Below are 27,775 nucleotides of genomic sequence, written 5' to 3'. Positions count from 1 at the left end.
TATATTTTTAACAGTCTATTTTAAGTTCATAATAACTTAAATTTGAACACATTCTAAAGCTGTACATTCACTCCTCCACCCACCCACAATTCATGTTTTTGGTGTCACATTTTACATCTTATTATCTTGCATATCTCTTAACTAATTATTGTAGCTATTTTTTTTTTTTTTACTACTTTTGTCTTTTAACCTTCATATTCACTTTATAAGTGTTTAATGTACTACCCTTACTGTATATTTACCTTTACCAGTGATACTTCTAGTTTCTTATGTTTTATTGTTATTAATTAGCACTCTTTCTTTTCCTCTTAAGGAAGTCTCTTTAACATTTCTTGTAAGCAGCTGGTTTAGTGGTGATGTATTATTCCTTTAGCTTTTGCTTATTTAGAAAACTACCTCTCCCTCAATTCTGAATGAAAACATTGCTGGTAGAGTATTCTTGGTTGGAATTTTTTGCTTTCAGCACTTTGAATATAACATGCCACTCTTCTCTGGCCTGTAAAATTTCTGGTGAAAAAAATCTTCTCATGAGCTTGTTCTCTTGTTCTCAACTAGTTGTTTTTCTCTTTCTCCTTGTAATTCTCACTTTGTCTTTAATTTTGATATTTTAGTTTTAATGTGCCTTAGTGTGGGTTTCTTTGGTTGTAAGTTATTTGGAACTGTCTGGGCTTCCTGAATCTAGATGTTTGTTTCCTTCCCAGGTTGGGAAATTTTCAGCCACTATTTCTTCAAACAAGTTTTCTGCCCCTTTTTTTCTCTCCTCCTTATGGGACCTGTATAATGTGAATGTTGGTTCACTTAATGTTGTTTCTAAGACCCTTAAGCTATTTTCACCTTTATTATTATTATTATTATTATTATTATTATTATTATTATTATTTGCTGCTCTCATGGAGTGAGTTCCACTGTCTTGTCTTCAAGTTAACTGATCCTTTCTTCTACTTCATGTAATCTGTTATTGAACCCCTCTAGTGAGTTTTTCTGTACAATTATTGTATTGTTCAACTCTGGCTTTTATTTGGTGCTTTCTTATATTTTCCATCTCTGTTGAAGTTATCACCGTGTTTATTCAGTTTTCTCCCATATTTGGTGAGTGTCTTTATAGACCATTACTTTGAATGTTTTATCAGATAAATGACTTATCTCCATTTCATTGAGTTTTTTTCCTGAGGTTTTATCTTGTTATTTCATTTGCAACATATTTTTTTGTTTCCTTATTTTTCGTGACTGTTAGGTTTTTGGTGAAAAAGCTGCCTCTCTCTGTCTTGTAGGAGGGGCCTTGTGTAGGGCATGAACCTTACTGTTCAACCTTGCTCTAACTCCTGGTTGCCTCTCAACCTCTGTGATTGTCTCAGCAGCCTATTTTACTTGTAATAGCTCTCAGTTGATGAGGTTGTGCCAAGACCTGTCCCAAAGGAAGAGATCTCAGTCTGTACCTAATTTCAGGCTGATTAGAAGCTAGACCCTTAGGCAGCAACTTATAAAGTATGCAAATATATATAGTCCTGTGGGACAACAATTGTAAACCATGCTGGTTTCCAGACCAGGTGATCTGGAGTTGTCCCCAAGCAACAGTTACAACTGGGGCTCTAGACAAGCATATAAGCTCCTTTCTGGGAGTTACCAGTGAGCTCTAGTGAGGTAGAAGGAGAGTACAAAGACAGTATCTACTGGTTTCTGTTTCCTGAGAGCACTTTCAGGCCCTCTAGGAGGCTTCTCAGATTGCCAGACCAGGAGTTTGCCCCCAGGCCAAAGTTCCTAGGAGCTTCAAATAGGCCTCTTTCTCAGAAAGACTGGGGTGTGTTTCAGTCTGCTCTCTGTGCAATGCCCTGGGGGTAGTAGTTTGCCAAGGAATGTCTCCAATTGTTATAGAATTATGAGATCCAAGAATGCAAGCCCATCTGGTCTCCTGAGCCAGGTGCTCAAGGGGTGTCCCATAGGCTGCTGATATGAAAACTCAGGCACTGCACTTAAAAAAAAAAAAAAAAAGGCATCAGTTGTGTGTAAATGCTCCCCTCCAGGAGGTATGGACGTTGTGGAGTGTGGTAGAGGGAGAGTGGGAAGATGGCACCTGCCAAGGAAAAAAGGAAAAGAAAAAGGCAGCCCCTGCCAACTGTTGCAAGGAAGAAGGAAAGCACAGAATGTTGCCCACTGGCTGTAGGAAGGCAGAGGGAGGTGCAAGTATGGTTCCCACTGGCTTTAGCGAGGCAGTGGGAGAGTGCAAAGATGGCATCCTGCCAGTTGGAGTCTAAAGATGGCATCCTCCATGAAAGGAATAAAAAAAGGTGCACCTCCCACTGGCTTTAGCAAGGTAAAGGGAGAGTGCAAAAATGGCACCCCAGCAGATCTGTACCTAGAAGGAATTCCAATAGGCCCCTGCACTACCAGAGGATGCCTTAAAATTAGTAAATTAATTTTCTTCACATAATGTCTGTGTGCTTTTCAAACTGCTGACTTTGTGCTGGGCCCTAGTCTCTCAGTTTGCTACAGCCCTTTGGGTCTCATAGACCCAAGCCCTGTTGGTTTTCAAAGCCAGATATTTTGGAGGCTCTTCTTCCAGGTGCAGGTTGTAAGAGTTGGGGTGTCTGATGTGTGGGGTATGAGCACTTTGCTCCTCAGGGGGAAGTTTTGATTTGTGAGTTCCCTCCTGATTATGCATTGACATGTGGGGGGTGGGGTTTATGGTGAGACTGCATCTCAGCCTCTCCTACCTGCTTTGATGTGGCCCATTTCTTGTTTGATGGAAAGAGCTGTTTAGCTAATTTTTAGATCTTTTTCAGAGGGAATTTTTCTTTATGTAGCTGTAGATTCAGTGTGCCTATGGGAGGAGGTGAGTTTAGAATCTTCCTATGTCACCATCCTGGACTGCCTCCTATCTCTATAGACTTTTAAACCAAGACCTAGCAGGGTAGATACCATTTAGTGACCATATCGTGTATTATACCATGGCAAGTTGATGACCTGCAAGTCATAGGAGTACTTCTATTAGCTCTCTCTCTCTCCTTTGATTTTTTTTTTTTTTTTTTTGTGGGGAGGAAATGCATTCGGTTGACTATTTTCAAAAGTTTTCCGAAAATGTTTTGAAGTTGTGCTTTTATGATTAGGACCTGTCCTTGTGTGAATCAATTTATTATTGCAAATGAAAGACTTTTAATTCTAAGTCAGGGAGCTTGAATGCTCATGCTAACACACAGAACAGAATAATGAATGAGAGATTGTTCTCTTTTTTGCTCTAAGAGTTCTGTCTCTATTTAGAAATGAGTCCTGCTTTATGTTACATCGGGGTTAATGCTGAAGTTGAGCAGAGGAAAAGATTTGAAAATAGAGGGAAACATGAGGACACTTAACCTCAAGAATGAGAGGGAAGCTACAAGAAGCTTGATAAGAACTTCATAGATTTGAATTTGGGGAAGGTTTTCAATTTGCTGAGGATCCTCTCTATTTATATCATATAAGCTTTGATTGGATAATAAATGCTTACTACCATACAGACATAATTCGTTTTATTGTTCTTTGCATTATGGCTCTTCTCAGGTATTGCATTTTTTTTTGCAAATTGAAGATCTGTGACAACCCTGCATCAAACAAGTCTGTTGGTACCATTTTTTGAACAGTGTTTGCTCACTTCATGTCTCTGTGTCATGCTTTAGTAATTTTCACAATATTTCAAACCTCTTCACTTATTATATTTGTTATGGTGATCTGTGATCAGTGATTCCAAGTTGCTGAAAGCTCAGATGATGGTTAGCATTTTTTAGCAGTAAAGTATTTTTTAATTAAGTTATGTACGTTGCACACTTAATAGACTACAGTTTAGTGCAAGCATAATTTTTATATGCACTGGAAAACAAAAAAATTCATTTGACTCACTTTATTGCAATATTTGCTTTATTATGGTGGTCTGGAACTGAACCCACAATACCTCTGAGATACAGCTGTAGTTATTCTGTAACTTACTATGCCAGAGCTCCTGAGAGAAAATCATTTAGCAGCTTGGGCTCTGACCTCACAGTTACCTCCAACTGCCCACTTTCCCTGCCCGGTGCCTAGTCCAGTCCATCAGCAGGTCTTGGCCTGTCTATCTTCACACTACGCTTCCCAGGTTGGCTCCCCACTTAAGCGGCATTGCCACCAACTTGGCCCAAGCCACCACTATGACTGATCCAAAGTTGACTTCGGCTCCCCTCCTGGCCTCTCTGCCTCCGTTCTGCACACAGTGGCCAGGTAAACTGAGACCACTCCTTTGGCCAAATCTTGCCCTGCCCCTGTCCCTAAGGCCCTGTTCCCCTCCCCTAGGCACACGTGCCTGTCCTCTCAGGTGTGATGGAAAATTGCCATAACCTATGATCTTTTAAGTAGTCTTTCTAAAATTGGGAAATCACAACATTTTGAGTGCCATCTTACCAATTTAGAAGTCAGAAATCAAATTTTCAGCCTCCCTTGCAGCTAGTATGCAATTATGTTACCTAGGATTGTCCAATTTGACAAATTTTACCATATGTAAATTGGGGATTGATCATTGTCAGGAAACAAGTTTTGCATGGACCTTCTATTTTGTCAGTGAGTATGGTACCATACTGCTCTGGTTTGAGGCATTAACAGTATAATATCCAATTCTTGACACAGAATTGACATTTATCCTGGAGGCATTGGAAGTTGTACATTATTGATATTAATGGTGGCAGATTTAGTGGCAGCTCGTTGTAAATATTTCTCTTCATTGAAAATAACGTTAACTTTTTTGGTATCCAACAAATGGATATTTAATACAGTGACTTGAATTAGATGTGAATAGGAAGGAAGATAAAGATGAGCCTAGGTAAAGTGTTGAATTTATGTCTAGATGGCCTGGTCTATGAATAATATGGACCTGATTTCATCATCTGCTAAATTAAATGTTCTTCTTAGTCAGTATCCTAAATGTCCACTAAGAGCTTTTTTTTTTTTTTCTGAAGGCTTTATTTATGTATTTGACAGAGAGAGACACAGCTAGAGAGGGAACACAAGCAGGGGGAGTGGGAGAGGGAGAAGCAGGCTCCCCATGGAGCAGGGAGCCTGAGGTGGGGCTCGATCCCAGGACCTTGGGATCACAACCCAAGGTGAAGGCAGACACTTAATGACTGAGCCACCCAGGTGCCCCTGAAGAGCTTTTTAACTTTGCAAATTATACATCATTTCCTTTGTATAAGTCTTGCTGAGGGAAGTTGGATTTGAGAACTATTAGAGTAAAATGGCAGGATGGAGAATTTATTTTTCTATCCTTTCTATTTTTACCAAGAATATAATCCAATTGACAGGAGTAAACCCTGAACTGGGAGAGAGATGACAAATAACTGCTGTCAGGTGTTTTTTTGAACTGTATATCATGACCCATTACCACTAGATGTAATGAAATAAACATTTGATAAAAGATATCAGAATGCCTTACATGTAGTAAGGTTAAGTATCATTTTGTGTAACATTTTCCAGTTGTATGTATGTGTATTTTTAAATATATACTATATAGAATATAATTTTTACTGAGAGTCATTTCTTACTGAGAAAGTTTAAAAGACCAAAAGCTTACTTTTAGTCAGTTGATGCCATGTATCTTTCCTTAAAAAAACAAATCATTAAAATTGTTTTGAGTCCATTTTTGGTTTTTAAAATTTTTTAAATTAACTATGTCACAAATGGTCACACAGAAATTGCAACCCTAGGTTCTAGGAATTTCTTATACAAACTTACTTATTCAGATCACTCAATTACATCAGCAGTTTATAGAAGTTTTTTTGAGGTTCAGCCCATTGGGTAGTTCTGTTCAGTCTGACACTTAGCATAGTTTCTTCATTATTTTTGTGTATGTTTAATGAATTATGCAATTGAAAGATATGCTTGAAATAAAAAAAAAATGTTAGTCCCTTAATTCCAGCGTATGATTCATTTATGGGTTTTTGTTGTTGTTGTTGTTTTACTGTTTAGGTTTTGTCCAGTTCTAGAAGTAAGTAATTTTTTAAGTTTGTGGAAATGTTCTTCCACCTGTGCTTGACATTGTCGGGTGCAGTTTTGCTTTGAGTTATTGGCAACTCAAAGCAAGAAGAACAGGTACAGCCGTTCTTCTTTTCAGTTCTTAAGATTGTTCAGGCAAACCTTCAATCTAGTTCAAAAACCTTTCTGTTTAGGAGATATTAAGAACTGAAAATTTCCCAATATGACACTGAAATAACATTTTCTAAGATTTTATTGCCCTTAAAAAATGAAAATAATTTTTAAAAAAGGAATTCACTTTTACCAAATAGAAAGCATTGCCTTTATTTTAATTACCTTTCTTTTCTATTCTTTTTATTCATATGTATAATCTTGAGAATTGTTCTTGCCAGGGAGCCCCAAATATTTCATGAAATGATGAATAATTTGAACACACAGAAGCTTTGTAGGAGGAAAAATAAGTCCTTTGAGAGGATCAGAGAAGGTGATAGATATCAAACTCTGTTCACACTTCATTGTTCCATGGCAGGAATCCAGAAGAAAGGTCACCTAGACTTCTGATTTTACTGCTCATTTTTAAGTATAATTTTTACATTAGTGTTATTCATAGTTCATTTTAATATTAAAGATAGCTTTTTAAAATTAATGAGGCTATATCTCTTACTCCTTTTCTCTTTCTTATTTTCTTTCCTGAATGGAAGCCAATCTTACAGTGGGTTATAAACTGCATTGTAATTTGCTAGTGTGTTGTGTCTAACACAGTGTCATCATATGTAGGCATTCTTTTAATAGTGTTTATGGATATACATGAAGTATTAAGTATTTAGGAAGATCGTATCTGGAAAAGGTAAGATTATAAAGTAGATTGAGCAGATGATAACTAATATATTAAGTCTTACTTTATAAATGATTAACCATATAGGTTTGATCTCCTCATCTACAATTAAGTATTTGTGTTTATTAATAATACTTGATACTTGGTAGTAGTGCTGAAGAGCAGTTAAATATAATTAAAGAGCTAAGAGCCATGGTCAATTGAAACTACATGAGGAAATAAATACAGTCCTCATTATTTGCAGATTCCATATTTGCAAATTCATTTGATTGCTAAAATTTATTTATAATCCCTTCAATACTTGGGGCCCTTTTGTGGTCGTTCTTGGACATTCACAGACATGTGCAGAGCAGCAAAAAGTTGGAGTCACCCGATGTGCATGGCATTCTCAGCTGAGGTCTGACAAAGTCACAGTCTGCTTTCTTGTGTCAGCTCTCATACTTGAAACAAGTGTCTTTTTCACTATCTATTTAATGTCATATTTTTGTGCTTTTTGTTGATTTTTCTGTTTAGAATGGTCCCCAAGCATAGTGCTGAAGTACTGTTTATTGTTTCTAAACTCAGAAAGGCTGTAATGTGCCTTATGCTGAAAAACACGCATGTTAGATAAGCTTTGTAGCAAAGCTTCCTTCAGACATGAGTTATAGCACTGTTGGCTGTGAGTTCATCATTAATGAGTCAGCAATATAGATTAAATAAGGTTTCTTTAACCAGAAACACATAGCAAGGTTACACATTGATAAATTGGCAAAAATGTTGTGACTGGAGGTTTGCATGAAGCTAACCCAGAAGCATTGTTTCAGTATTTACTAATGCAGCGTCCATGGCAACTTTGTAGAGCATAACTACTACAAATAATAAGAAATGACTGTATTAAGCAGTCTGAAATTTGTTATAGTGAAAAATGGTGGAAAAAAATGATTTGAACTGGAAGAATCAAATTTGCTTTTAAGGGAACACATTTCTATATAGAATTAATAGCTTAATTATTGGAAAGGCATTTTTCTCTACTTCCTTTAGCTTTGAAGAGAGCATCATATGGCAATCAGTGATCAAAAAGAAATAAGGGATAACTTCCAAGTGATAATTTGTTGCCTTATTCATAAATAGAACTATATATAGCCTATTATTTAAAAAAATTTTTTTTAAGAATCCCTGTGAAAAATATTTACTCTTTATTTGTATAATCGATGTCATAAGAAATGTTGCTTAAAATTTGATGCTAGCACACTCTTTTAGGTGAAGCAGACAGCTGAGACCCATATAACTCCGGCCCCCCAGTTTACGTAGGAATGGAGGCTCAGATCCATTCTGTACTTTGCCAAGATTGAAGAGCAAGCTCTTGGTATTGAACTAAAGTTTCCTGATTCAGTCAAGTGCTTCTGTTCTTCCTCAGGCTGTCCATTTGCTGAAACTCAACTGTCATACATCCTACAGTAACTGCCTAGTGACAACCATAAGTATGAAAGATTTTATTTCATACAATATTTTTATACAAATAAATTGATCAAATTTTTTGATACAAAATTTACTTTTATTAATTATTTTTATTTAATATAGTCATTTAATTTAATAATAATATCACATTCAGTGCTTTTATGTATAATGAACTGTTTTGAACTCTTGACATATATTATCTCCTTTAATTGTCACAATGGGCTATTGGAGTGATTCTCTTATTATCCCCATTTTACAACTGAGAAACTGAGGCATGGAAAGGTTAAGTAAGTGTCCAGGATCACATGGTTAATATGTGACAGAGTCAAGATTAGAACATAAGAATACTGACCTCAGAGCTCTTGCTCTTAAACACAATAATGTTCTGATACCTACTTTTATTTTTTTTAAAGATTTATTTATTTGAGAGAGAGAGAGAGTGTGGGAGGTGGGGGGACGGAGGGAGATGGGAGAGAGAATCCCAAGCAGACTTCACAATGAGAATGGAGCCCAGCGTGGGGCTCGATGATCCCAGGACTCTGAGATCATGACCTGAGTCGAAACCAAGAACTTAACTGACTGCGCCACAGATGCCCCCTGATACCTTCTTTTCATGTTATATTTAGGGAGGCCAAGAGTAGATTTCGTTCACTAAAGAGTGAATTCATTTATGTGCTACCTTCTTGATTTCTCCATTAAGATGTATATTAGGCATTTCTAATTTACTCCCGTCACCTCAGCCTGCCACTCCTCCATCTTCACCTATCCTCAGATACCAGTTACTCAGAACAAAACCCTTGTAATCATACTTTATTCCTTTCCTTCTCTCATATCCCACATCTATCAGCGTACCTGTCAGCTCTGCTTTCAAAATATATCCAGAATCTGACCACATATGTGCTTTCAGTCCCACCACTCTTGCCTGAAATTCCATCATCTTTCCCTCACCTGGCTTTTTACATTAATTTTTCTGTTTCTGTCTTTGCTTCTTTACAGTATATTTCAGCACACCAGTTACAGTGTTATTTTTAAAACAAGCAGAACAGTCTTCCCTTCCTCAGAAGCCTGTAGTGCATTCCCATACAGCTCAGAGGAACATCAAAGTCCTTAATGGCCTCTTCCAAAGCCCTATAGGCCCCTGACACCCTCACCCCCAACAGGAGCATACTTACACCTCTGCCTCTCCCCTGCTATTCTCTCTTTTTCACTCTGCTCCAGACACACTGTTTCTCAGACACATCAATTGTAGTCTTCTATCAGATTTTCATAGAGCCTTCTCCATGATTTGCTCTGTTCATTTCCTTCTGGTTTCTCCTCAAAATTTACCTTATTGATGAAGTTTTTTCCATATATCCTCTCTCCCTTCTCCTGATACTCACTTACCCTTACTCTTCTCTATTTTTTTCAGAGCACTTACCACACTCTTACATATATATTTGTCTGTTTGTTTGACATTGATCTGTCTTCCTATATTTGATCATTTTTGAGGGTCATGCACATAGTTTTGTTCCCTGCTTCATTCCTAGTACCTATGGTACTTTGCACTGAGGGGAACTCAATAAGTATTTACTGGAAAAATAATTCATCATCAGCAACTATTTATTGAATGCCTGATCCCTGCCTTCAACACTTTGTGGATTAAGCAAGGCATATGTAAATAACTAGAAGATAAGTCTGACCTGGCTGCAATCTCTTGTGTCTGCTTCACTGATCACCAGACATCTGGCCAGCTAGGCAGGTGGTGCCTTCCTCATTATTCCACGTGCTTGGTTGGAGAGAAGAGGAGATTTTGCTTCTATCAAGGACATAAACAAAACTCTAGGACAGAACAGGGTTTGATAAGCATTATTGTAGCTAAAATGATGTTAATCTTTTTGTGTGAAGTTGAAAACAATCCTTAGGATGCCTGTGTGTTGATTATAGGTTACCACATGTCCAGAGTTTAACTTTATTTTATAATTATAGAAATGTGGGCTTATCGTTCACCAAGAGTTGTTTTAGGAGACCAACTTAGCCTAAACCAACCCACTGATATGCTAATACCAGAGTCCGCTAATTCCTTAATAAGCATTTACCCAGTTTTTTCTATATGCCAGAATATACTAGTCATGGAGAATACAGAGACCAGAAATATAGCACCAGATTTTGTGGGGCACCATGTTGTTGAATGCACAGTGTGTTGTCTCATTTGTATGAGAGTTCACATTAGAAGGCACGTGAAGAACAGAAAGTTGTTTAATTCTATAAGATCAAGGCTTTTCTATCAAGTGAGCAGGAATGTTCATTTTAACTGACTAAAGCACTTAAGGGCAACAGCAATTCTTATTCCTTTCCTTTTTTAAAATCACTTTACAAAAATATTATATCAAGCATGTTACAAGGCTATTGAAAAGATTCAGGTTTGTTTTTGTTTTGTATCACTTACTTTCAAGCCATGTTTCCATAATATACTTTGGGTCTGAATGGAAATTTGATAAAATTTCTGATTTTCTTTACCTGATTATGTATCAACAAAAACCTTAGAATGTGTTATTTCCAAAATGATTAAAGTAATTCAAGGTTGATTATGTTTCATATTTTTATTTCAATGGGTAATTTTTACTTTGCTTTTTCTTTAAATTTTCCTGAAGTGAAGCTCAAAGGACTATAGGAAATAAAGGAAGAGGAGTCCCTGTTGAGTCATGGACCAAGGGCTGCTGATACTAGAGTTTAAGGAGTAGATAGGATTTCCATAGTAGAGACTGGAGTAGGTAACCTTCTAGGAAAGGAAACTCTTGGGTCTCAAAAGTCAAAAAGGGAAGTCCCTTAGGGAATAGTAAGATGCCCTGATTGTCTGGAGTATAAAGTACAAACAACAGAACATCAATTAATACTTCTAGGCCAAAGAAGGTCTTGAAATCCTGGCTCCTGTGTTGTTACATATATATTTAATAACCAATGAGAAGCTCACTGAGGACAAGTGATAGCAATGGGGCTAAAGAACAAAAGTCTGAAAACAATCCAAATGTCCTTCCAGAGGGGACTGGTTAAGTAGACTGTGGTGTTATCATATAATGTGATACTATACACCAATTAAAGTATTACATATTATCTAAAATACCAAAAAATTTACTTAACTAATTAATAAAAGAACTAACAGAATGTCAAAGCCAGTTTAAAAACCTGTAAGAGTAACAGAAATATTTATAGTCACAGAAAGAATTCTGGAATGTGATTGCTATAGTACTAAACAGATTATTGCCCTATAGGCAATAAAACTATAACCTTTGAGAATCCATTTATTTCTCTATAACAAAGCACTCATTTGCATTGTTATCAGACAAGAATCATTTGCACTGTGATCTGTTTTGTACAAGTGAAATAACTCTAATCCACAGGTTGGCAAACTTTTTCTATATGGTAGTAAATATTTTAGGTTTGTGGGCCATATAAGGTCTCTGTCCTGTATCATACGTTTTTTTGTGTGTGTCTTTGCAGTCCCTTAAAAATGTAAACAGCAACAACAAAAAATTAGCTCACTGGCTGTGCAAAAATAGAGTGCTGCCCTAATTTGGCCTGTGGACCATAGTTTATACATTCCTGATTAAGGCCTAATCAATAGTAAATAATAAAACAGAACAAAGATACTATCTTAGAGAATTGGGTAATCCTTGGGTGAGTCAGACGGTGTTCCATTATGATGTTCAAGAGACATATATTCATCCTTTTTCCCATTTGCAGTTTTGAGGTATATAGGCATTGTTTTAATTGAGGTGTCTGATGCTATGAAAGTGTTTTCTGGGGACGTATAAATCCAGTCACCCAAGGAGATCAGCTAAGCAGGAAAGACAGTCTAGTCGAAGGATCACATGATCAAAGGTATCATTGCAGGCATGTCCAGTGCTATGAAGCAGAGATGGGTGATGCTATGAGAGTTTGTTTGGGAGGCCAAAGGGGACTTTGCTGATGAAGTGATGCTTAAAATAAATTCTGAAGCATAGCTACAGGTTAAGTTGGAGGGGAGGAAAGAGAAGGCCAAGCCAAAGAATTTACAATGAAGATGTGGCTTGCTACATGAGGGAGCAGAGTACCTGAGTCTGAAAGAGGACTTCTGTTGCTGTAGGGAACTGGAGGGCAAGTGTGAGGGAAGTTGAAGAGGTAGAGCCTAGTGGGTGGGATGACCACTCTGACCTCTTTTCCAAGGGATGTCCTGATTTACTGGTGTAAAAATTAATCACCCTCTTTTAGTCTCAAAATGGCCCTGTTTGGATGATAAATTATATGATAAATCAGTAGGAAGACATTAAAGAATTTTAAGGCTGGCAAGTGTGATATAATCAGATTCGCATTTTGAAGTGATGGCTGCCTTGTGGATAATGGATTTGGGTAGGCCACAGGGGATGCTAAGTTTCTTTTTACTAAGAAATTTACCTTTCAGATTAAACAACTTGTTCAATTTTCTCAGTAGCAAGTCAATCCAGGAAAAAAAAAAAAAATCAGGGAAATATGTTGTTTGGTGAAATCAGTTGGTCAGTAGATACAGACTGTTGATTTTTTAGCCACTAGTAGATGAAGACATTTCATAGTACATTTAGTTATCACTGATGCTTTGTTTAGATTTGTTTGCCACCTCATCATGTTGTGTTCCTGTGTTCCTGTGTTTAAAATAAAACTATTGGGATATGCTTTGTAAAGCTGTGAGTCTGATCATCTAGACTACAAAATCACAAAATTAGCAAGGGGATTTTGTCCCAAAAACTGAAAACTGTGTGAGGACTGGTATCACCACTGACTTGTTCACAGTTATAGCCCCAGCATGTGGCAGCCAAGTAAACTGGCTGAGTGACTGAAAGAATGAACTCCCCACCTCTAACAAGAACTAAATCTTAGGTACAACATTCATAAATCTCCTTAAGACATTTATGCCATGAGCTTAAATCTGAATGGAGACTGTGGTCAAGATTATAAAAATAAAAATATTTACCAAATAAATCTGAAACATATTTCCTGTTAATGTTTTTCTTTTTGGTATTAAAGCAGTTTGACATAAATTTTGCTTAGAAATGAAGATGGCAAAACCAATTTCCATCAAAAGAAGAATTAATGTCATGTAGTTTTTATCGAGAACAATTTAAGATGTATTTTCTTGGGGCGCCTGGGTGGCTCAGTCATTAAGCATCTGCCTTGGGCTCAGGTCATGATCCCAGGATCCTGGGATCAAGCCCTGCATCAGACTCCCTGCTCCGCGGGAAGCCTGCTTCTCCCTCCTCCACTCCCCCTGCTTGTGTTCCCTCTCTCACTGTCTCTCTCTGTCAAATAAATAAATAAAATCTTAAAAAAAAAAAAAAAGTAAAATGTATCTTCTTTTTTCTAGTATTCCTATCTGGAAAATAACCAAGAAGAAAAAAAATTTAAAACTGAGTATGAATATATTAAAATCATTGTGATTTAAATGAATAAAAATCAGATTATTCTGTAATTTAGATGCAATAAATACAGGAAATATGCATAAGCATTTAAAATCACAGTAACACTTTAATAAGATTAGAACCCCCCCCAGGAGTATGATAGTAATAAAATGACAGAAACACATTTTCCTTAAATGTGATCTTTAAAAATTAATATATTTATTTAAAAATATGTCTATTCTAAAAAAGGAAAAATAAATATGAAAATTTATCAAAGAGAATCTTCAATTTGTTTAACTATTGGGTTAATATCTAGACTATGAGAATATTGCCAAATTTTAATACCTTTTATTAGTTTTCTTTTTCCCTTTAATTATACGATAATAAATCCGATGACATAATATTTGCAAAATGCCCTCTGTTCTCCCAGTGGTCTCTGAATGCTTATTTCTTCTTGTGCGAACTGCAATCTGGCTTTCTCTTGAGTAGGCTATTTTCTTTCCTCTACATACTGCTGAACCTGGGGGTGGAGAGGTGTTTTCTTGCTCTTAACTGCTTTTATAAAACCACTGTTAACACATCCTCCCTCAATAATCCCCCACCCCCATCCTTCCACCACCCTATCTTTGAAACATTTTCTCAGATTATAACATCCTACGCTTTCTAGTGCAGCAATTTTCTGCCATTCTCTTGGTACCCCCTCATTCGTTGTGTTCTATAGGAACTACCTTCTCTTTTCCCACTTAACAACCTTCAGTCTTGGTGGCTTTAATTAGCCACATAGATTATGGGTGCCACACCCAGGCCTCTCACAACCAATCCTCTCCCTTTCAACGATCTTTTCTTCTACTCTAGGGGTCAGCGAACTTTATAAAGGCCGAATAGTAAATATTTTCAGTTTCTTGGCTATATAGTTTTCGTTGCAACAGTTTAACACTGTAGTTCTAGCTTGAAGGCAGCCATCGATTATACTATATAAACAAATGGATGAGGCTGTGCTCCAGTAAACCTTTATTTACAAAGAAAGGCGAAATGCTGAGTCACGACTTGAAGATGAGGTAGCGAGCCTATCTGGGGGAAAAGAGTTCTAGGCAGAGGAAACAGCAAGTGCAAAAGTGCAAAGTCTGAGGCAGGAATTTGCCTGGGGTTCTCCAGAAGCAGCAAGGAGCCCAGTGTGGTTGGAGCACAGTAAGCCAGAGGAAGAGTGGTGGTGGGAGAGGCCAGGGCGATGATGGGGGGAGGGTGGACTTTGAGGGATCTTAAAGGCCACAGATGGGATTTTGGCTTTTACGCAGAGGCAGTTGGAGAGCCATTGGAGGGTTCTTTTTTTTTAAAGATTTTATTTATTTATCTGACAGAGAGAGACAGTGAGAGAGAGCACACAAGCAGGAGGGGTGGGAGAGGAAGAAGCAGGCTCCCCGCAGAGCAGGGAGCCCAACGTGGGGCTCGATCCCAGGACGCTGGGATCATGACCTGAGCCGAAGGCAGACGCTTAACCACTGAGCCACCCAGGCACCCCCCATTCAAGGATTCTGAACAATAATCAGATGTAAGTTTTAACAGGATTGTTCAGGCTGCTGTGGTAAAGACAGTGAGGGGACAGAGTAGAAATATATATTTTTTTCCCGATATATATTTTGAGGGATTTGCTTTCAGATGAGCAACTGTAAAGATAATGGAAGACACTGGGTAAAGCAGGTTTTAGAGGGAAGATCATAGGTTCTTTGGGCTTGTTTTGAGATATCTTTGAGGCAGGCAAATGCCGCCAGTATTTGAGATGTCTGACATTTGTTATAACTTCCCTGATGTCTTGATAAGAAAAATTAGTCTTTGGGGCACCTGGGTGGCTCAGTGGTTAAGCGTCTGCCTTCGGCTCAGATCATGATCTCAGGGTCCTGGGATGGAGCCCCACATCGGGCTCCCTGCTCAGCAGGAAGCCTGCTTCTCCCTCCCCCACTCCCCCTGCTTGTGTTCCCTCTCTCGCTGTGTCTCTCTCTGTCAAATAAATCAATAAAATCTTGAAAAAAAGAAAAACTAGCCTTTACTTAAATAAAAATCACTGATCCAGGTGAGCTAACTGTTCCATTGAATGCTTATCCAAAAATATATTCCCAGGTACCTGATGCTGATTGCTGCTGACTGGTGTAACAGTGCCTATAGCTGTATTTATTAATGTCCTCTTATTATTGCCATGGTATTGAATTTGTGACTAAATTCGTAACATAACTTTTATGTTTTTCTTCAGTTGTGAGCCTAAGATCACAGTTCCTTTTCATGTGTTTCATGTTTGTATATATTATACAAAGGAAATAAACTGATCTTTTAAAGTAATTTCAGCATAAAAATAGTTAATTGAAAACCATTATGAGAATATAATATGGACACTAGTTTACAGTACATTTCTTATCATTTTAGTAGAATTTTAAACTCGGGTGTTTTCTGCTTATAGGATGAATCAAACTTGGAAAAATACTTTATACAAGAAATGATTTTTCAGAAAGGGATTTAAAAGATGAGACCATTTGGGCATGTGTGTCTTCAGGAAAAATTTAGTTGCAAGTGTTAAGATAAAATGGTAGTAAGCTGCAAAGAGAGGATGATATAATAAGTTTTTCCATTCACTCTATTCTCCAAGGACTATTGTCAGAAAAGCAGTTCATCTGCTCAGTAAATTTTTGAAAAAGGCTTATTTTTAATTTGGCAAGATAAATGTTTTAAGCTTTCCCTTTAGTTATTCATTAAATCAAAAATAAAATGAAGTGTTTTGGTTTTTTTTTTTTAAGATTTTATTTATTTATTTGACGGAGAGAGAGAGACAGTGAGAGAGGGAACACAAGCAGGGGGCATGGGAGAGGGAGAAGCAGGCTTCCCGCTGAGCTGGGAGCCTGATGCGGGGCTCGATCCCAGGACCCTGGGATCATGACCTGAGCCAGAGGCAAACTCTTAAGGACTGAGCCACCCAGGCGCCCCAAATGAAGTGTGTTTTAAACTTAAATTTGTTTGAATGTTAGAGGAAAAAGTCTTATTTAGGGGATTGTATTCAACCTTGTATTGGTAATAACTGTATTGTTTATTTTCTGTACTGCTTATTAGCCATAATCATTCAGAAATGTAGAAATGTAAAAAAGTTGGAAAGGACCTTAAGGATCCTCTTAAAGGATTATGTAATCCAGTGCTTATTAAGCATTTTTCCTGTGATCTACAGTTAAAAAAAAATAATAGTTTTATAGCATGACCCAGCATACAATATATTTGTATAAAAGTCAAGCAAAAGTTTCACAAAGGTTACCTTAGATGGGAAATGCACTTCAATATATTTTATTTTTGTTTGAAATGCTGCCTTGATCTTCACTTTGAAAAAAAAGGTCCTTATCTTGTTTGTCCTGTGGCATGATGCAGTCTCCTTCCTGTGTGATATCCTTAGTTTATCATAAATCACAAAGCCTTTGTTTAATCTTAAAAAGTAGCTAAGTACTGTACTGCTTTAAGACATTTAATGTGTTTGTGTCTTGCTGTTAAATATGGACCCAACTGAGCAGCCTGGTGTGAAATTACCAATAGGGCTTCTCTTTTTGACCCAGACTGTGGTATGCTGAGTGGTTGAACCTGCGTTGGATTCCACAATCAGAAAGATAATAATCCTGTTCAGGTACTTAGAGCTGAGGAATTACTAATGGCCATTTTTGTCCTCTTAACCAGTCTTATACATTTAACATAGGAGATAGGTGTGTACATTTTGAATAAATTTAACAAAAAGATGGTATTAGTCCAATGCTCTGTTAGGTCCTTATAATTACAGTACAATATGAAAGTGCACCATCTTAAGCTTTCTATAATATGCAAGTCATATGATAACAGTTTCTCTTCCTTTTTAAATATTCCTAAAACTTAAGAATATCCATGAGTGATCACTGATTAGCTTTATATAAGTATGAGAAGGTGGAATAACTAAAAGATGAGGCAAGGAAAAAGAAAATGAAGAAAGCTGGAACCACTTACTGAAATACATAAATAATATTGATGCAGAATTGAAGAAGGAAAGTTTTTCTTAAATGAAGGAAACTTGAAATAAATACTAACTTTTACAAGAAATGAAATAATTTTTTCAAAAAACAAATTTTAATAAGTAAAATGGATTCATGCATTAAAATATGCAGCAAGATAATCTCAAAATTATTTTTTAAAGGAAACAAAGAATATTTCTAGATATTACTAGGCTTAGTAATAAACCTCTAATTTAATTTCTCCTCACATATACAATTTTATGAGCAGGAAAGTGTATTAAATGAATTATCTATTGGCTTTTTTATTGACCATCTCTGAAATTCTATATTTAGCTCTTAGTGACTTTTTTCTTTCAAGCAAAAGAATTGCTTGCTCTCTCATGTTATTCATGGTGTTACGTGATTGCTGTAGCAGGTAGCCATATAATTAGCAACCACTGGTTGTGTTTTCTCACTTTCTGTCATCTTCCCAGGTTGAAATTTTTCTGAGTAATAGATATTTTGACAAGTCAGAAACTCCTTTGAATAATCTGAGCTTATGACTAGCTCTGTCCTATTAGAAGACATCATGATTTGTTCTAGTCAGCCCCGAATGTTACTAACCTGATTTTATAGATATTGAAGCTAATCTAAACTTTCTTTTTTTAATCTGGAACCAGGAAATGGGGTGAGAATTTGGGAATAAGGATGGAGATTATTGTCAGCATAATTGATATGCTTTGACTTTCAGCACTGATGTTAGGATCCGATGACTTTTTTTGTGTACTTTTAAAATAGTGTCTTAAAATTAATGTGGATGACATTCCCTGCTGAGTTTTCATGTAATAATTATATTTGCTTTTTAAAAATAAGTTATTACTTTTTCTTAAGTATAAGCACTGAATTGCTTTTAAATATAGTTTAATTTTTAAAACATTTTCTTGTCATGACAAAAATATTTGAAATTTTATTAAAACAATTTTTGTAGTTCTGATGTTATTTTAATATTTGAATACCAAATAATGGTTTATTTGGCATTTATTCATGGGGCATATTGGTAAGTTTTTGTCAAAAATACATATCTTTCATGCAATTTTAGGAATTTGAGTTCAGATATTTAAGATTAGGACAGATCATGGCTTTTGTGCTAGTTGAGTTTATTTATTTGCCTTAGCCAGCAAAGTCAAATTTCCACATTTTATGCCTAAATTTTAAAAGTATCATATTAAGACAAACAGAATCAAACTATAAATGCTACAAGACTATTGACTTTGACAATGAAAACAACAAAGAAATACTTATATATCTCTATCTGCCTATGTTTTTACTCAAAATAAAATGAACAGTGTGCATGAATCCATATTTCAAAGAAGTAGAGTGCATATATTTTTCAACTATGCGAACCTAAATATATTTTAAATGGTATTGTTTTATTCACTATTACTTGTGTTATAAAAAGTAGAAATTTAGAAAAGCACGCACATGCAGATTTGCCTTCGGTTTTTTAGAAATGTTAGTTTGATTTTGAATTTGGTTTTCAGTGTTTGTATGTCTGTTTGAAAACTTTTCTCTCTAGAAATGATCAGCTTTATCACAAAAGAGCCAGTTTTAATGGTGGAGCTCAAATTTCTCTCTAGAGTAGTGCCATTTGAATGTTATAATGTTTGAGACGTGTGTGTGTGTGTATTTTTTTTTTTTAATTTAACAAATGAACTCATTGTTGGCATCCCCCTTTTGAGAAGGCGATGGCACATTGCATGGCCATACTTGGCAAGTGCTTACTCCAGCTCTGAAATATAATTAACTGCTGATGGGACTATAAAAAGCATCTGACTTACAAGCTGCCATTTTTCCATCCCAGTATGTGAACCAAATCCAACTACCTGAATCCTTGTAGCATAATAAAGCTAAAAATGCAAAATCTACCTCATTTATAACCAGGACTGTTGTTCAGAGATGACAAATAGTGATTATGGGAATGCAGTATAATCTTTTCTGTATGAATTATTTTATTAGTAGTATGATAACATTGGCAGCATTGCCCTGCCATGTTTAGTTTTAGAGGTTTCTAATTCATATTTTGAGGTACAACTCATTCTCTTTCTGCTAAAAAATTGCTAATTATAAGGAAAGAATTCCCTGAGGACAATGGGTCAATTACAAATTTCAGATTGTCTTTCTTGTTTATTTATCTATAATATCTATAACATAGATATCTATAATATCTATTATTTATCTATTGTTGGTTAACAACTCCCACTCCAAATTTAGTGGCTTAAAACAACATCAATTTACTATTTCTTATTACTCTGTGGACTGACTGGATTCAGTTGGATAGTTGTTCTACTCCACATGATGTAACTGAGGTGATAATTGCAGTTCCCTTCAGCAGTGAGCTCTGCTAGTGGTGGAATGTCAACATGGCCTCTCATCCTTCAGGGTTTCTCTTCATGTGGCCTCTTGTTTAAGTCTATCCCAAACTTTTCTTTAGCATGTGGTTTCCAAGAGGACAACTCCAATGTACAAGAGTTTATAAAGGCTCTGTTTGCATCACACATCTAATCACTCAAAGCAAGTCACATGGCCAAACCCAGAGTCAGTGTGGGAGAGGACTACACAAGGACATGAATATTGATAGACATTGGTAGACATGGTCTATTGGAACCACCAATGTAATAGGCTGCCACATCTCCATAATAAATTCTAGTAGAGAACAGCAGGTAGTGAGTATAGTTGAATGGAAGAGTAAGAAGCAGTATAATTTGAACCAAATGATATGTTGTATAAATAATTTCACAAAATTATACTTACCACCCTTGATTGTATTTGAGGGATGCTGTTAGGAAATGAAGAGGGAGGGAAGTATGCTGAAATTGAAACAAGTGACTTTGTATGCTATTAGTCTTTTTTGAAAGATAATAAATCACCATAAAAGAATATGTTCACTTTCTTTTGACAGAAATGTTCTTAATATATGTCATCAAAATAGATAAGATGTACCTAATAGGCAATTTTAACGTGCTTCTATTTAGAGTTTAATTCTCCTAGTCTTTCCCTTTTCTTCCTTGCATACCCATTTCTACTTCCTGACACCCACACACACACATACCTCTGTCTCTTCCCATGTTATCGTAGTATCCATGTCATAGAAATGTTAATTTTGGAAACAGAAATAGTTAAATTTATGCTGTTTTGCACATTGTGCGAGTTTTCCAGGTTCTTTAATTAGGATTTTTGGTACATTAAATGTCCTATCAGGTAAAATAGCTGAGTCACTGGATATTCTAATGTTCCTAATTTGAAGAGAATTAACAATTTTCTAGGGATTTAGGGACTACAGAGAAAGACAAATGTGGCTGGTGTTGGCTCTGTATCTTAGATATCATCTAGCTGTCTCTATATCCCCCAAACTACAGCATCACATTTTAAAATTCCTAAACTGAAAATACTTTTCTCTTTTTGTGTAAGTAATTTTTTTTTCTTAGCACTGCTTTTCTTTTTCTAGTCACTATAACTATTTCTTCCTCTTTAATTCTTTTTTAAATATTATTTTATCCTGACAAACCAATTCATACTCTACAGTGTCTTGGGGAGAGGGGAGGGGAGTAGTTTGTTGACAGCTGTACTTTAGAGAGTCCATATAGTATTCTGAGCAAGAACCAGCTTTGGAATCCTCCAGCTCTGGATTATGGTCGTAGCCTGGCCAATTACTAGCTGTTAAGCCTTGGAAGTTTCTTTCACCTCTCCAAGCCTGTGCATATTCATTTGTAAAAAGTGATGGGAAAAGGTCTTATATATTAACTAAAATAACTCTTGCAAAAATTATTTGCATTGTGTTGACACAGTAAGCACTGTAGTTATTATATCTTTTAACTCCTTAAAGAATGTTTTAAAATAAATAGGACGCTTCTTTCACATTTAAATAAAATCAGTTTTCTCAGATAACTACAAGGTCCTGTTTAGTCCTATTTGGCCCCTTTGTGCAACTAGTACTTAACTAGAAACTGCAGTGAAATCATACAGGAGTGTAGGACAGGAGGAGAAAGCAGTGATCCCATGATAATTTGAATGCAAATGACCAAATGGATAACATGAGGGAGAGAAAGGAAAAGGATTAGGTCATGGATCAACTGAATTTTGGAAACATTTTAGCCTCAGGAACACCTTTTCTCCCCTTATAAGTCTTATGCTTAAAGCCCTAGAATTTTTAATTTTATTCTGGATAAGAACTGTTACACGGTTACCATTTATGAAAACTCATTCATTCATAAACTTGATTTTACCTTTGAGCAAACTTCAGAAAAGAGTGACTACCGGGATGTTCTCAAATGCTTTTCTCATTATCTTCTTTAACGTTTCTTTCTGAAAGCATCTTAGTGATGACTGTGATTAAGTTAATTGTGTGCACCCATATGTACAGCCTATGGCAATAACAAAGAGCAGTCATAGCAAGAACATAGTGCAATATGTTTCAACATGGAGCAGCCACAGTCCTCTCAAGGCTGGCCATGTCTGCAGTCTTGGGCTAACATCTGTGGTGAACAGAATATCCTGTGTTTCCTTCAGCATGGAAATGAATTGACAGTTATTTATAATAGAGAAAAACTAATGTAAGTTTTTGTGAAAGTAAACACAGTTTCAACCCATGGCAAACTGTTAAAAAGGAGGGAAAGGATGGAAGATGGATACTTTTGACTGACTGAAATGGCTTGAAGATAAAAAGATATCTGTGGTGTGTAAGACAGTGTCTTCAGGCTGTATAAATGTATCATCAACTCTGAGAATGATAAAGAGTTCAAAGTTTCAAAAGGAAACCAACCCATCCTTAGAGTAATTGTAAACAGTGGAATATCCATGCAAAGATGAAATTATATAGTTTTGTTAATAAATGAAAAGTTGTGATGATTTCATCAGTTCTCTTTCCTGGTTCTTTAAGAATGGAAGGAAGTAGGGAGGTCATAAGAAAGGAAGGAATAAAGAAAGGAAGTAAATGTGTATGTATTTATCCCAAGTAAAGATGATGCTAGTTTTTTCTGCTGTATCAATAACCTCACTCATTCATAATTAATTTCACCTGGTCAAATGGCTGTTTAGAAATAGTGGAGGTTGGGGCGCCTGGGTGGCTCAGTTGTTAAGTGTGTGCCTTTGGCTCGGGTCGTGACCCTGGGGTCCTGGGATCAAGCCATGTATCGAGCCCCACATCGAGCTCCCTGCTCAGCAGAGAGCCTGCTTCTCCCTCTCCCACTTCCCGCTGCTTGTGTTCCTTCTCTCGCTGTGTCTCTCTCTCTGTCAAATAAATAAATAAAATCTTTAAAAAAAAAATTGTGGAGGTTGTTTTGGAATTGTGTGATGCAAAAGTAATGACCTTGGGCCAAATGGTTTGTCCTTAAGCAATTATTATGTGCTTGCTGGCTAAATACTTTTGTGAAACTAGTTTTCACCAAAAACAATATATATTTGGCTTGATCTTAGCAACACTTAACTTTTTCAAAAAATAATTTACTTCCAAATAATGATGTGCAAGTATTAATAAGAAAGTGATATTCATACTAAGAAGATTTTATTCCAAATAGAACCAGAAAGTAATATTTCTCCACTTGTAACTGAAATTTCCACTTTTGTTTAGCTCCACAACCCTTTTATCTGAAAACCTAAGGTCTGCATCTCCACTTGAAGTTTTTATTTTGAGACAGTGGAAGAAAGAATCATTTCCTCCTGCTCACGTTGTGATTTTACTTCTCATTTTAACTTTGATGGGATGCAAATCCATCTTATTTTTATCAAATAACTGTCTGACTTAAGTAGACCTACCATTCATTGAGCTTATTTAAACACAGGTTGCATTACAGCTGCTCAGTGAGGTAGGTATCTTTGAGGCTGTGTCATTCAGGAAAGCCACTGAATTATCTGTCATGATCTGACTTTCCTTACTATGCTGAATGACTATGAACAGAATACATCATTGAGTCTAACTTTTGATTTTCTTCAGCAGCATAAGTTTAGACAAAGGTAGTGGGCATCTTTGATATTGGTAAACTGAAGAATACCCTTCACACGATTAAAGTTATGCGAGAATTGTTTGATATTAGTAGTTTTATTTTAGACGTATATAGGTATACTGAGCTTTGGTGAAAAAAACTTGGAAGAATGCTTAGCACATAGTATAGTAAGTGCTCAAAGCGATTTTATGAAAGACCATCTACCATTTGTCAGGTCTCTGTGAAGGATTCAAAAACCTGTGAAATACGATAACTGGATGGTAGTAATGATGAGAAAGAAAGTCCATATAATGGAACAAAAGTCTTTAGTTCTCTACCTTGGAAAGGTCTAAAGAGAGATTTAAAAAAGATTTTAATAGTGGCCCAAGAATGGTGTCTGAAGAGGATGGAACTAGATTGTAAAGAATGGACATTATATTAAGTCTATGACCTTGAGAATTTCATGGATACTGCAGACTCCCTCTGTAGATCATTGTAGTTTGTGTGACAATCTAAATGTTCTTTGGAATCCACATTTTCTATGTGGTGGTCATCATTGCATGGGGAACATACTAAGGACCGGTGGTAGTAGAAATCATTATCCTTTTGTGGTAACTTTTCAAAAGCAGTTGTGTCCTACATGTTTGTTGCTTTTTCTGCCCTCTGTTGCTCCCAGTGAAGGCCAAGCCAACCCAAGTGATTTGGATAAATAGGAAGAGTTTACCATTTGTGGGGATGCATCGGGGAAGGCAGGGGACTTATGCAAAAATAAATCACAGAAAAAGCAGTATGTAAGTTATACATGTGTAGTTTACTCTCGAATTATAGTAGATAATGAATGTTGTCCATTCAGAAGAGCAAAATATTTGTTTTGGCTACCTATCAGTGAAAGTCTAGCTCATTGGAAAAATTAAAGTAGTATTAATTTGAGGAACTAGTATATTATTTTATTAGAAGTTCTACCTGTATAATTTTGGCTGACTTGGTAAATGGATTTTGGTGACTTGAGTTTAGAAGTAGCATAATAAAAACTCTGTTGACAGGTTGGCCAGGAAGTGCTATGTAGAAACTCTCTCCATCCCCACCAAAAAAAGGGGGGGGGGCAGGGAGAGCAGAAGCAAGACCATTTGCTGGACTCTTCAAATGATCCTTCTTGCCCTTATTGTATTGATCAAGGCATGAGTTGGTGAAGAACTGGACTAGGGAGATAGCAAAGAGAATGGCAAGGAAGAGACTCTAAGTGGGAGAATTCCTAGAACCTGCTAACTTTGAATAGATGTACATATATTTTAACAGTCATTAATATTTATTTATCCCAGCAACATGTGTATTATTTTACTTTTGTTGTCTCATTTAACCTTCTCAACCATTTTGTAAAGTATAGGTACTATTATCATAATAAATTGATTAATTTGATTAAGCTCACACAGGGGCACCTGGGTGGCTCAGTCAGTTGGGCATCTGGCTCTTGAGTTCACTTCAGGTCATGATCTCAGGGTTGTGGGATCAAACCCCACATTGGGCTGTGTGGAGCCTGCTTAGTAAAGATTCTCTCTCTCCCCCTCTCCCTTCCCTGCTTGCCCTCTTTCCTCTCTCGCTCTCTTTAAAAAAAAAAAAAAGAAATGATTAAGCCTACACAGTTAATAATTATCAGAACCAAAATCTAAACCTTGGGTTTGTCTGAACCCAAGCCTTGTTGTAAAGGATACTGCTTATCAGAGCCTAGAATAAAGAATGTTGCCAACACTTTTAGTTAGGAGACAGATGCCCATTAGAAGTCTGGTTTAATGTTCATCATTGACATATATATAACATAAACTTTTCTCCCACCACTTTTTTTTTAGTGCGACTTCATGACAGCATATCAGAAGAGGGCTTCCATTATTTGGTGTTTGATTTGTAAGTACAACATGCTTTGTGTTCATTTATTTTTGCTATTTGAAGACCATTTTGAATTAAACATGATTTTTTTCTAATTTGCAGTCTAAATTAATGATCCTATAACTTTTTTAGATGTTTTCAAATAACATTCAACTCTAATTCTTTTGAAAAAATGTGACTGTTCAGGAGTGTTTATTTAAAACTTACATTAATCTTCATAACTGAAAGAGGAGTCTGTTTGGATTGTTCACTGTGATATCATAAGCAGTTCTCAGTTTTATCTTTGGGCATACAAATGGCTGATGTGAGCTAATTTTCCATTGAATTTTTTTGTCTTATATAAAAAGAACCATAGCTAACATCATACTCAGTGGTGAAAAAATGAGGGAATTTTTCTCTAAGATCAGAAACAAGATAAGGATGTTCACCTAACCAGTTTTATTCAACATAGTCTGGAAGTCCTAGCCACAGTAATCAAACAAGAAAAAGAAATAAGAGGCATCCATATTGGTAAGGAAGAAGTAAAACTTAACACTATTTGCAGATGACATGATACCATACATAGAAAACCCTAAAGACTCCACCAAAAAACTATTAGAAGTAATAAATAGTCAAGTTGCAGAATACAAAATTAATATGCAAAAAATGGTAGCATTTCTATACACTAAAAACAAAGCAGCAGAAAAGAGAAATTAACAGTTCCATTTACAAATGCACCAAAAAGAATAAAATGCCTAGGAATAAACTTAATCAGGAAGGTGAAAGACCTGTACTCTGAAAACTATAAAATATTGATGAAAGAAATTGAAAACAACACAAACAAATAGAAAGATATTCCATGCTCATGGATTGGAAGAATTAATATTGTTTAAATGTCACCACTACCCAAAGCTATCTATACATTCAGTGCAATCCCTGTCAAAATACCAGCAGCATTTTTCACAGAACTAGAACAAATAATACTAAAATTTGTATGGAACCACAAAAAAACCAAATAGCCAAAAGAGTCTTGAGAAAGAAGAACAAAGGTGGAGGTATCACAATCCCAAATTCTAAGATCTACTACAAAGCTGTAGTAATCGAAACAGTATGGTACTGGCACAAACAGTCACATACATCAATGAAACAGAGTAGAGAGCCCAGAAATAAACCCATATTTATGTAGTCAATTAATCTATGACAAAAGAGGCAAGCATATACAATGGAAAAAAAGCTGGTCTCTTCAATAAGTGGTGCTGGAAAATTGGACAGCTACATGCAAAAGAATGAAACTGAACCACTTTCTAACACAGACATAAAAATAAATTCAAAATGGATTAAAGCTCGGGGCGCCTGGGTGGCTCAGTCCTTAAGCGTCTGCCTTCGGCTCAGGTCATGAACCCAGGGTCCTGGGATCGAGCCCCGCATCGGGCTCCCTGCTCAGCAGGAAGCCTGCTTCTCCCTCTCCCACTCCCCCTGCTTGTGTTCCCTCTCTCGCTGTCTTTCTCTCTGTCAAATAAATAAAATCTTTAAAAAAAAAAAAAAAAAAAAAAACAAAATGGATTAAAGCTCAATAATTTTGATAACAGTCATAGCAACATTTATGTCTCCTCAGGCAAGCGAAACAAAGGCAAAAATAAACTATTAGACTACATCAAAATAAAAAGCTTTTGCACAGCAAAGGAAACCATTAACAAAAGCAAAAAGGATGCTTAATGAATGGGAGAAGATATTTACAAACGGTATATCCGATAATGGGTTAATGTCCAAAATATATAAAGAACTTCTACAACTCAACACCAAAAAACCCAATCCAATTAAAAAATGAGTAGAGGACCTGAATAGACATTTTTCCAAAGAAGACATACAGATGGTCAAGAGTCACATGTAAAGATGCTCAATATCATTCGTCCTCAGGGAAATGCAAATCAAAACTACTATGAGATATCACCTCACCTGTCAGAATGGCTAAAACCAAATACACAAGAAATTTAAATGTTGATGAGGATGTGAAGAAAAAGGAACCCTGTGTACTGTTTGTGGGAATGTAAATTGGTGCAGCCACTGTGGAAACCAGTATGGAGGTTCCTCCAAAAATTAAAAATAAAAATACCATATGATCTAATAATTCCACTCTGGGTATTTACCCAAAGAATGTGACAACCCTAATTTGAAAAGAAATAAGCACCCCTGTTTATTGCAGCATTATTTACAGTAGCCAAGATATAGAAGCAACTTAAGTGTCCATCAGTAGATGAATGGATAAAGAAGATGTGGTGTGTATATATGTACACACACACACACACACACACACACACAAATATACAC

The 27,775-nt window shown here is 36.3% G+C and overlaps 1 protein-coding gene across 17 annotated transcripts in view; it reads left to right on the top strand.

The window, feature by feature from the left end:
• The window catches only part of CAMK2D (calcium/calmodulin dependent protein kinase II delta), a 323,991-nt gene that overhangs the window by 133,639 nt on the left and 162,577 nt on the right, over positions 1–27,775 (top strand). For all 17 annotated transcript variants that reach the window (XM_032401065.1, XM_032401063.1, XM_032401064.1 and 14 more), the window contains exon 4: positions 25,432–25,486. In XM_032401065.1, coding sequence (XP_032256956.1) covers positions 25,432–25,486 — 55 coding nt within the window. The remainder of the gene's footprint in view (positions 1–25,431; positions 25,487–27,775) is intronic.

The sequence above is a fragment of the Phoca vitulina genome, unplaced genomic scaffold (assembly GCF_004348235.1).
Source record: "Phoca vitulina isolate PV1807 unplaced genomic scaffold, GSC_HSeal_1.0 scaffold3, whole genome shotgun sequence".
NCBI classification, from domain to species: Eukaryota; Metazoa; Chordata; class Mammalia; order Carnivora; family Phocidae; genus Phoca; species Phoca vitulina.
The sequence above is the reverse complement of the archived record's forward strand: the minus strand, read 5'-3'. Positions and strand labels throughout refer to the sequence as shown.